Source organism: Microtus pennsylvanicus, chromosome 5 (assembly GCF_037038515.1).
Source record: "Microtus pennsylvanicus isolate mMicPen1 chromosome 5, mMicPen1.hap1, whole genome shotgun sequence".
Lineage (NCBI taxonomy): Eukaryota > Metazoa > Chordata > Mammalia > Rodentia > Cricetidae > Microtus > Microtus pennsylvanicus.
Window position 1 is genome coordinate 120,384,579 of NC_134583.1, and position 11,086 is coordinate 120,395,664.

The window sequence follows — 11,086 nt, forward strand, 5'->3', positions numbered from 1 at the left end:
CTATTTGTTTATTTATTATATATTTATGTGTTTGTTTGTTTTTGAGACAGGGTTTCTCTGTGTAACAGTCCCGACTGTCCTGGAACTTGCTTTGTAGACCAGGCTGGCCTCGAACTCACAGAGATCCGCCTGCCTCTGCCTCCTGAGACTGGGATCAAAGGGGCACGCCACCAGTGCTGGGCTCATCCTCATTTATACAGCAAGATCAAGGATAACTTCAGTTACATGAGACCCTGTCTCAAAACACAAACACAAACTGGATAAATAGCTCAGGGGTGCATGCGCAAAACTGTCCCCTCTGAGGTCAGACCACTGGGTCACCATCCCAGCTGCACTTTCACAGCAAAGTCTTAAAGATAGCTGAGACCAAAGAAAGCATCTAAATGTTCACTAAGGAGAGAGTAGAGGCCACTGTCTAGCCACACCAGGGAAACAGCTTGAGGTTAGAACTTGTAACGAAGGATGGATGTACAGTGAAGCCAGCCCAGGCCCGCTGCTACGACCCCGTCCTTCCTTAGTAGAAAGCCCACCCTCTCTAATTCAATTTCCGTGCTCAGCTGAAGTTCAGCTTGCCTGCCCTCTGCACTTCTGTCTATAATTTGTGCTGAGAAAAATCATGCAATTGTGTCCCAGGACTCGTGTTCCAGTTCATTTTGCTCCCCTGTTCGTCTTGTTTACTGTCATTATGGAGTTATCTCAGGGGCTCACATGTGCACACCTCCTTCCCAGAGAGATTATACATTCTTTGATGGCAGCGGAATGACAACATATAGAGGATGTTTTAGGAAGATTGTTGAGCCGCGTGGCATGGGAAATGGACTGGGGCTGAAGGGGACTATTTATGGCCACCCAGATCCACGGCTGGCTATTACAGCATCCAGGCATCAGACGATAAAGGCCCCAGATGGGTAGGGAGAGGAAAATGCGAGACATTTCGGAAAGAAAACCCACAGGCTTGAGTACTGTCTGTGTAGCCATAAACATGCAGTGTGTGAGCAGACTGCCTGGCTCCTTCCTGTAACCCCGGGTGGTTTTTTTCACCTCTCTAGGAGCGACAAGAGTTCCCACCTGATAGGACTGCTGTGAGTATTCATGGAGCTGATAACTAGTAAAACCACTCAGGCCCCTGCCCAAAACATGGCTGCATTTAGTATTAGCACTTGGTATTGACAGTCAGTAAATATTTGCAGAGCAAACAAACGGGGGAGGGGAGGTTTCAACAGCCTGACACAAGCTCAGGGTGCCTGGGGAGGAGCCGATGAGCTGAGTCACTTAGAGGTCTGTAGATGGTGGGGAAGAAGAGGCAGGAGCTGAATACGGAAGCCGGGAATGTGGCTGAGGGGCAGCGTGTTGGTTCAGCATATGTGAGGCTCTGAGTTTAATACCTAACACTGTAAAACAAAATCCCCAAAGAGAAAAACAGGTCAAGGGAAGGATTCCTCAGCCAGGAGAAAACCATGCTCATTTGAAGGTAAGCAGGGGAGGGGGAGAGAGAGCAACTAGAAGGAGCTGCTCTGAAGGACCAGGCTCCTGACAGAGGTAGGAAGAATGGGGTTCATACTGTGGGCAGGACTCAAAAGGACTGTGTGTGTGGATAATTCATATGGCAGCACCCAGGGTCAGAAATTGACCGGCTCAGAGAATCCCAAGACCTGACAAGGGGTCATATCAACTTTGTACATAACCTTTCATCCTGGGAAAGCTGGGAATTTCTGTGAATGAATTGCCGGTAGCTGATGCTACAAGAGAATACAAACTAAAACTGATACGGAGGAGTTTAGTAACTGTTTCTCCTTATCAACTGCGAACTGACTCACAGGAGGGTGCACGCACAGCCCGAGCTGATAGGCTGCCCGGACAGTTTACTTGACTTATTGATTTGGGCGGGTTAAAAAGGCACAAGCTGGCTATCATCCTGCTACCTTCGCCCTGCCTCGGCCTGTTACCTTCGCCCTGCCTCGGCCTGTTTCTGTTTAACTGTCGAAATTAGGTCTCACAGCCTAATAAAAAGACTTCCCTAGATTTTCCCGTGCCTAAATACTGAAGTCACAGTCGCAAGCCCCTTTCTTTTATTTTCCTTTTAGAAATAAATTTGCTTTATTTTATGTGAGCAATACACAGCCTTTTCCTCCAGTGTACCTTAAATAGTTCCTTTTTTATTTCAGTAGGGATGCGGATAAGAGAAACTCAATACAGGTGTTCAAATCGCACTACTGGAGCCTTCAAGATGGCTCAGTTGGTGAGGACCCTTGAGCCAAGTCTGACAATATGAGTACAATCCCTGGGACCCACATGGTAGAAGGAAAGAACTGTACACGTTGTTCTCTGATTTACACACACGCACGCGCGTGCACACACACGTATGTGCTCAAATATATGCAAATAAATGTAATGAAAAAATATTTTTTAAATGGGCTGTAGAGATGACTCAGCAGTTAGGAGCACTGGCTGTTCTTCCTGAGAACCCAGGTTCAATTCCCAGCACTCACATGGAGCTCACAACTGTCTGTAACAAGTTCCAGGGGATCTGACTCCCTCACAAAGACACACAAGTGGAACACCAATACACATAAAAATAAAAAACTTTAAAAAAAGACCATGTTCAAAAGAAATGAATAAAAGGATACTACTTAAGGGTGCTAATAACAGGAGATTAAACTTCAGTGTTCAGAAACTATCAATGCAAGTCACTGACCAAGATCAAGTCCCATGTGCCCTGGTCATCTGTAGATTAAGGGTATACCCATAGAGACAACATGAACATAGCTGTTCAGCCAACGTTTTCCTCAATCCAGTAGGTCTCCCTTCAGTGTCCACGGCTTCAGTGTCCACGGCTTCAGTGTCCACGGCATCAGTGTCCACGGCATCAGTGTCCACGGCTTCAGTGTCCACGGCATCAGTGTCCACGGCATCAGTGTCCACGGCTTCAGTGTCCACGGCATCAGTGTCCACGGCATCAGTGTCCACGGCTTCAGTGTCCACGGCATCAGTGTCCACGGCATCAGTGTCCACGGCATCAGTGTCCACGGCTTCAGTGTCCACGGCATCAGTGTCCACGGCTTCAGTGTCCACGGCTTCAGTGCCCACGGCTTCAGTGCCCACGGCTTCAGTGCCCACGGCTTCAGTGTCCACGGCTTCAGTGTCCACAGCATCAGTGTCCACGGCTTCAGTGTCCACGGCTTCAGTGCCCACGGCTTCAGTGTCCACAGCATCAGTGTCCACGGCTTCAGTGTCCACGGCTTCTGCCCTGATTCTACTCCTATCTTCTGTCTGCTTTAGCGTGTATTCTCATCTTCCTCCCAGCAAACCGATGACATGGCCTTTGTAAAGTGTTTAGGGCAGAGCACCAAATCCATTAGCTAGTGTTTTTATTGTTCCTGACACCCTTTTCCAGGCCCTAGCAAGCCATCTTAGCGTCAACTGCCAAATCTTTATCACCAGTCCATGTCACTCAAGTTCTAGTCCCGTGAGACCCCAGACTGCTGTCCTTGTGACTTCTTTCCTGAGTCTCCTAATCAACCCTCCCCACCAATAACCCCAGTCACCTGACACAACCCAGCTTCTTGTCACTTCCCTAGAGCTGTGGTCCCTCTGGCTCAGTATGGCCGAATGTTAGCAGGGGAACTTAGGCACCGGTCCTTTCAGAAGATAGGAGTCAGTTCAACTCTGCCTCTCCCCACCATTCCGTGGCCACCTACTCTAAAGGGCGCGTGTCCTAGCCAAAGTCACTCCTGGACTGAGTACTAGGAATGGCCCATTCCAAGATGCGGTATTTTTAGAAATGGCCTTTGCTTCCTCGGGTGACCTCACTGAGACACTTTCAGGCTCGAGGTCGGGTCTTGGCATTTCTAGCTTTTACAAATGGCTGGATCAGTACCAGGGACTGGAGAGTTTGGGCCAAAGCCAAAGCAGCTGTAAAGACCATGACCAACAATGAGCACTTTGTCGTCTAACCCAGGGGAATTCCAGGGGTCTTCTGGGGGAAGACATAAAGCACTCTAAGCAAAAAGGTCTCCCCTTAGTCTAAAGTTCATGCAAGCTTTTGAAGGCCTTCTTGAACACACACACCAACCTGAGAGACTGTCAAATCTGCGCTGGCCTAAAGAAACTCATGCTCTCAGGGCTACTGGTGTCGCAGAATGGGAAGGATTAATTGCTGGGGAGACAGGCTGAGGCTGTTCAGGGAAAGCAGTCCTCTGGACTCCAGACCTAGAACCATCTGGGAGGATTTCTGTTTCCAAGTTGGCAGGACATTATTCACGACATGTGGCATGTGGGAAAAGATGGCTTGTGAGAGCTGTGTTCAGGACCGAGTCTGCAAGCGACAGGAGAGTGACTGGTTCTTCTCCCCATCCTCTCCTGCTGCTGTGCAGGGTCAGCCTAGCAAATCTAGCTACTTCCTTAGAATCTAGAGGGAAGCTGTTGAAGCTGTAGTGTTCCCTGAACAATGTAAGTGCTATCATTCTTAAAATATGTCCATCAGACATCGTGGTCCAAGTCCTTAATCCCAGTACTCAGGAAACAGAAGACCTCTGTGGAGGAACAGAGGAACTGCCTGGTCTACACAGTGAGTTCTAAACCCGTCAGGGATACATAGATACTATGTATGTATTTGTCTAAAGCAAAACAAAAAAACAAAACCCAAATATTTTCTTCTTGCCCTATCCATGACCATCACAAAAGCAGTGTGGGCAGACTCTGGCACAAGGCAAGAGACCAACTCTAAAAGCCCAGCGTTTGGATTCTGCCCAACCATTGTATCTGACAAAAGGTGCCCACCAGAGTAAGTGCCTATATTAGAGCTCAGTTCCCTTTTCCCTTCTTAGTGTATCCACCATTCAACTTCCTCCTCATTGCTGTTCCAACCAGGAAGTAGCCCCCTAGGATGCCTGCATAGGACAAAACCTTTGTTGTGGTCCTAGGCTCATGGTTTTTTCTCTTGGCTTTCCAGAACAGGGTTTCTCTGTGTAACAGCCCTAGCTGTCCTGGAACTCACTCTGTAGATCGCCTTCCTCTGACTCCTGAGTGTGGATTAAAGGCGTGTGCCACCACATCTGGCCCAGTAGGCTCATTTATAGAGATCCTAGCATTCTGATTGAAGCAGTCACATGCTGTTTGTATGTGGCTCCTAGGCAATTCACAGTCCTTTTGTAGCAGGTCTCAAACTTCAAACTGGATGTTCTCAAACTCCATCTCATCCTTAATCCCCAGCAACTTGCATCTATGTAGCTGATTTATCAAAAAAAAAAAAAGTGATGTAGTGTTATTTCTTTTGTGTTTAGAGCTAAGCCACTAGAGGCCAGGCAATGGTGGCACACACCTTTCATCCCTGCACACACAGATAGACCTGTTAGTTCAAGGCCTACATGCTTGGCTACACAAAATTGATCCAGTCTAAAAGAGATACAGAGTTCACACAAAGGTGATCCCAGCACTTGGAATCCCACTCCTTTAATCCCAGCACTAGGGAGGTGCAGACATGGCTGGCCAGAGGGAGGAATAGAAGGTGGGAGCAGTCTGAGGGGAAGGGCAGTCTGAAGCCACTGATCACTGGTAGAGGTGAGAACTCTGTAGAGACTGTCTACTCTGCTTCTCAGAGCCTTCAGCTTTCACCCCCTACTATCTGACTCTGAGGTTTTATTACTAAGACCAACTAGAATTCATGCTATAGTGTGAGAATGGAGACGCTCCTGTGAATACTAGGTGAGCCAAGGCCTGGAGGACTTACTAAGAATTTTACTAATTCAACTCAGGAGAAAATGGTGTCAAGAAAGTCTCACATAGGCTAGGTGCATGCCTGCAATCCAGTCACCATGGAGGTTGAGACAGGGACATTCCAAGTTTGAACAGATCAGCCTGAGCAACTTAGCCAGACCCTGTCTCAAAACAAAAAGGATGACATCCTCCTGAGGCAGGAGGATGACAAATTCAAAGCCAGGCTAGCTGGGGAGGAAATGGGGTTGAGGGGATGGCTCAGTAGGTAAAGTACTTCTGTACTTATTACAGAAACATGGGGAATTGAGGTTGCATCCTTGGCACACATATAAAAAACCAAAACAAAAACGAAGGCATAGTACTGCACGTCTTTGATGCCAGCACTTAGGAGGCAGAGGCAGAGGCAGATAGATCTCTTGAGTCTGAGGCCAGCCTGATCTACACAGTGTTCCAGGACAGCCAGAGCTACATAGTAAGACCCTGTCTTGAAAAACAAACTAAAATATATTTTTAAAACGGCACACAGTGGGTGGTGGTGCAGTACACACTTGTAACCTCAGTAGAGTACGTGGGAGGATGCTGGGAGATTGCTGGCCAACCAGTAGAGCTGAATTAGTGAGCTCCAGCTTCCATGAGGGACCGTCTCAATCCCAAATAATAAGGTGGAGTTATCAAGGATGATGCCTGTTCATCTCTGTTCTGCCTCCACATGCATGAATACATGTACATGCTCAGCTGCAAACACATGAACAAAGGTTTTAATATAAAAGGGACTAAGAAGACAGCTTGGTACCTGAGTGCTTGCCCTTGCCTGGCGTCTGTGAAGCCCTGAGTTCAATCTACAGTAATACACACACAGTCACAGCTTCTAGCAAAACGCTTTGAGGTTTTTTGTTTGTTTTGAGACAGGGTTTCTCTGCGCGGTACTAAAACTCTGTAAACCAGGTTGGCCTTGAACTCACAGAGATCCACCTGCCTCTGCTAGGTGGTATGTCCCACCACCACAGGTTCAAGCAAAATATTTAATGATCTAGACCTAAGCATCCTCTTAAATCCAGCTAGAACCAACAGTGAGCAGCTAGGTTATGTTTTCAACACTTCCACTCTCCCAACTACTTAAGTACTATTGTTTTATAAATGAGAGAAGGGGGACACTGGTAGGGGTGTGTGTGTGTGTGTGTGTGTGTGCGCGCGCGCGCGCGCGCTACCACGTGTGTGCACAGTGACTTGCTCACCATAACAAACCATGGCATGCAGCAGTAGGCCTGCACCAAGTGAAGCTGGAGGCTGGACTTCTTAAGCCCTTGGTAGCTCAGCATGTTGGGTACCACGGGAGGGAGTGGTACACAGCATGAGTCCCGTCCTCAGAGAACTTGGAAGCAGAGCTAGGATGTACCAAGCAGCTGTCTATAATCTGTCTATAATCCCAGCAAGGGGAAAGCAAAGGTAGGATTACTACAAATTTGAGGCCAGCCTGGGCTACTGTCTTAAAACAAACAGAAACCTCACCAACACAACCACCACCCCTAGCAAAAAATGTTAGGCACGCTGGCTGGCACACCTGTAACCCCAGCACTGGAGGAGCAGGTGCAGAGGCAGAACAACCATATGGTCACAACAAGCCTGAGATTCTGTCTCAAAAAGGAAAAAAAGGGTGAGACAGGAAGCCAGACACGACAGTGAGGACTCCTGCCCAGAGAATATGGGGCTGAGAATGAAGAAGTGTCACGAACTTCTCAAGCTATCTTCCAACTACCAAAAAAATGGCTCAAAGACTGGGTTTTTGCCAAGTGTAGTAGTCATTCATTCATACAGGTCTTTAACCCTAGCACCCAGCACCTGGGAAGCAGAGGCAGGGGGATCCTTCTGAGTTCAAGGCCAGCCTGGTCTACATAGTGAGCTCCAGACAGGAGATACATAGACCTTGTTTCAAAAAAAAAAAGTTTTTCTTACTATAGACTACATAGCTCAATCTGGGCAGTCTCAAAGAAAAAACAGGCTCTTTGCCTGTATACTCTGATTCTTAGAAAAAGATCACAAGAAAGCCCAGAAAGCAATTCTTAGAAAATGATCGATGGGAAAGCAAATGGAGCAGCTTCTAAAATTCCAGAAACGGCAATGATGGCCCCAGCTTGTAAAGGCACTTGCCACCAACCCAGACCACCAAAGTTTGATATCCAAGACCCAATCAGAAGGGGGGAAACCTACTACCACTGTTGTCATCGGAGTCCCACAGGCTTTTCCACTGCACGTGGGAACCCTCCACATACCGAATAAATAAATGTAAAAAAAGAAAATCTAAATATCTGACTGAAGCGAGCCCGACTTAAAACGAGCACTCAGGAAGTAGAGATGGGGGAATCTCTGAGTATGAGGTAAGCCTGATCTACACATAGTGGGTTTTCAGTCGGTGAGAACCTGTCTCAAAACGTGTGTAAAATAAAAATAAACCCAGAGGTACTCAAGCGCAACTGCTAAGAGTCAACTAAACATAGCTCTGGCCCCAGCCCCCTAGTGACCCCAAATAGACTTTGCTTTGGAGGATGTACCCCACATGGTCTTTCTTCCCTCTCCCACCTCCAATCAAAAATCCAGACTGTGTTCTAAAACAAAAACCAAATTTATTCAGCAGACATTTTAGTTGATATCCTATAAATCAGGACCACCACAATTTCAGACACTCCGTTGCGAAGTGTACGTCAACAGCTACATCTGAAGGATGAACAAGCCATTGAATCTTAAAAAAAAAAAATGGTTTAGCTACCTTAGAGTCTGGGGGTGGCACCTCAGAAAGGGCACCCTCAAGTTTCACAAGGGGGAAAAGCCGGCGGTTTCTCCTCCTGGAGTCACATTTTAAAAACGGTTTCAGTCACTCACAAAGAACTAGCAGGTGAGGAAGCAGGAGAGGGCCTCTCCGAGTCTGCAGAGGCTCAAAACAGTGCAGAAAAGTGTGTCCGAGGCTTTCATTCAACCACACACACCCCACAAGAGGACAGGGGTTGTTTATGGCCGTTTCTGAGAAAGCTGGTGCGACAGCCAAGAATGGTCTAGCAGGAGTTGTTGTTCTGGAAAGAGAAAAGCACGGAAAGCGCAAATAACTCTCCAGTCATAGCCCTATTGGCCTCTGTGTCCTCGGGAGACTCCAAGCGGTGGCAAAGGAGACAGGTCTGCGCTTGGATCAAGAGGGGAAAAAAAAAAGACACCGCGGTTAGAGCTCTCCCAAGGATTCCACAACACCCAACTCACAACCAAGCTGACCTCGAGTCAAAGTTGGCAAGGTCAAGTCATTTACAAGCCCATGTTTAAACTCAACTCTCCCCATCTTCGAGAATTCACCAACTGGGTCCCATCGCCCACCTTCACCGTTGCCAACCACCCAACAGCCAAGTTTTAACATTCTTCAGCCCAGAACCTCTTCGATCTGCAATTGTAGCACCACATTCAGGAAGTTTTTCCACCCGAAAAATAACGAGACCATGTATGCCGACTATCGTTTTCAAGTATTGTTAGAAAGTCCTCCCAATTCCCGCCCCTGCGAGCAACATCTATAAACAATCCAAGCACACGCTGTCCCCAAGGGCTAAGTCAGGTCCAAGTTGATCAAGTAGCTGCCACAGTTCTCCCGGTAAATCCCAGGTACTCGGCTGCCGGTGCTGCTCAGTCGAGTTCGTTTTCTCTAACAGCCTCGCGCGGCCGGTAACTTTGGGGCTGTAGCCCGCGGGATGGACGACGGCTTCAGCTCCGGACAGTCCGGCGCAGGACACTGTTGGGTCGGCGTAGCCGCGTCCGCTTCCTCCTCCAGGAACCCCGAGTCAGAGCCAGGTGCCCGAGGGCTGCAAGGTGACTGAGTCCGGTCCGCTTCGGCCACTCACGGACCCCGGGGCGCTCGCGGGGCTCGTGGCGGCGACCGCCGCAACCGCTCGCTGGAGCCTGCGCACCGCCTCCTTGATGAGGTTTCCCGAGAGCACGAGCTGCTGCAGGAGCCGGTGTGGGTCGTCGTCGCCAGCACGCGCTCCGCCGGGAGCCCACCGCCGCTGCTGGATTCGCCGAGATGTCACGGCACCCGGGAGCCACCCCCGCCGCCCCAGCCCGGAAAGCGCGCTGGCGCCCCCAGAGAGCTCGGCCACGCAGTAGGGAGCCGCCCGACCCCGCACGCGCCCGCGCTCTCCTAGCACGCAGCGCACCGCCCCCGGGGGCGCTGGGTCCCCGGCCTCCGCAGACGCGGCCGCTCGCAGCAGCCGCCTAGCCGGGACCAGGGCCTTGTCCGCCGGCAGCGCCGCCACGACTCGCGGGGGCGGAGGAGGGGGCGGGGGACCTGGGGCAGCACACGGCGAGACCGGGTCGTCGTGCGCCGCGTCCAGCTGCAGCGTTTCGCCGATCTGGGCGATGAGCTGGTCCACGTCGGCCGAGCCGCCCAGAGTCACCGACTGCTGCAGCAGAAGGAAGCTGTCGTCGTCGTCCTCCCCCTCCGCCTCGTCGCCGGCTTCCTCCTCCTCCTCCCTCCGGCACGGCATGGCCCCCCGCCCGGGCCCCCGCGGCTGTGCGGGCGTCGCTGGCGGCTCGGTTGCCCGCGGGCTCGGCGGGCCGCGGCTGGGGCGGTGACGGGGCGGAGGCCGGGGCCGGGCCTGGGACGCGGAAGCCGGGGCCACCGGGCAGTCGCGCCGCGCGCCTCCCAGCCGCGGGAGCCGGAACGCTGCCGGCTCGGGTTGATTTGTAAACAATGGGTGACGTCGCGCGGCTCCTACCACTGCGCGCGGCCGTGGGGGGTAGGAACGCACGCGGAAGACTTCGGAGCGCGGAACGGAGCGCACCGTGCGGGACCCCGGTCCGTGCCCTCCACCCAGTGCTAGCTTCTCTGCCTGTGAGCAGCCCCGGGGATGGGCACGGCTCTCGTCGAGCCCGGGCCCCACGAGCGGTCCGGAAACAGGCCCACGCAAAGACGGCCACTTGGCCTCTCCCACTCGCAGACACACCCCCTACACACACCCAGCCCCTCCTCCGCCGCGCCCGCTCCCTCCCCACGTGTCGGCAAAGCTTGCGCTGGCCCGGCTCCACTCCGCGCACCCGCAGTGGCCGCGCGGCCCCGGGGGAGGGGCGGCCCCGTCGGGGGTTGGCGGGGAGGAACCGCCGCTCCTGGGGCGCAGACCCTATGACCGCAGGATCCCAGACTTCTGCCTTCAGGGCCACTTCTGTGAGCCTCAGCGTGACTAGTGTCGACTTTTTTTGAAGTTCAAATTTTCTCGTGACCGTAGGATTCAAGCATGATTAAAAGAGGTTTTTTTTCCCCTTTCAAGCCTTTTCTCTGTACATTATACAAACAGCCACGCACAAAACATTACACTTTGTTTTAAACCTCACATTAAATTATAAA

General features: G+C 51.1%; 1 protein-coding gene across 1 annotated transcript; it reads right to left on the reverse strand.

Annotated features, from left to right (window-relative positions):
- Positions 1 to 8,316: 8,316 nt before the first annotated feature.
- Positions 8,317 to 10,417, reverse strand: Frat2 (FRAT regulator of Wnt signaling pathway 2). The gene has a single exon (XM_075974095.1). The coding sequence runs from the start codon at positions 10,227 to 10,229 to the stop codon at positions 9,528 to 9,530; it is 702 nt and encodes a 233-aa protein (XP_075830210.1). The 5' UTR covers positions 10,230 to 10,417; the 3' UTR covers positions 8,317 to 9,527.
- Positions 10,418 to 11,086: the final 669 nt, after the last annotated feature.

Excerpts from the sequence above, each read along its gene's own strand:
- Frat2 (XM_075974095.1), bottom strand. The coding sequence starts at position 10,229 with ATGCCGTGCCGGAGGGAGGAGGAGGAGGAAGCCGGCGACGAGGCGGAG.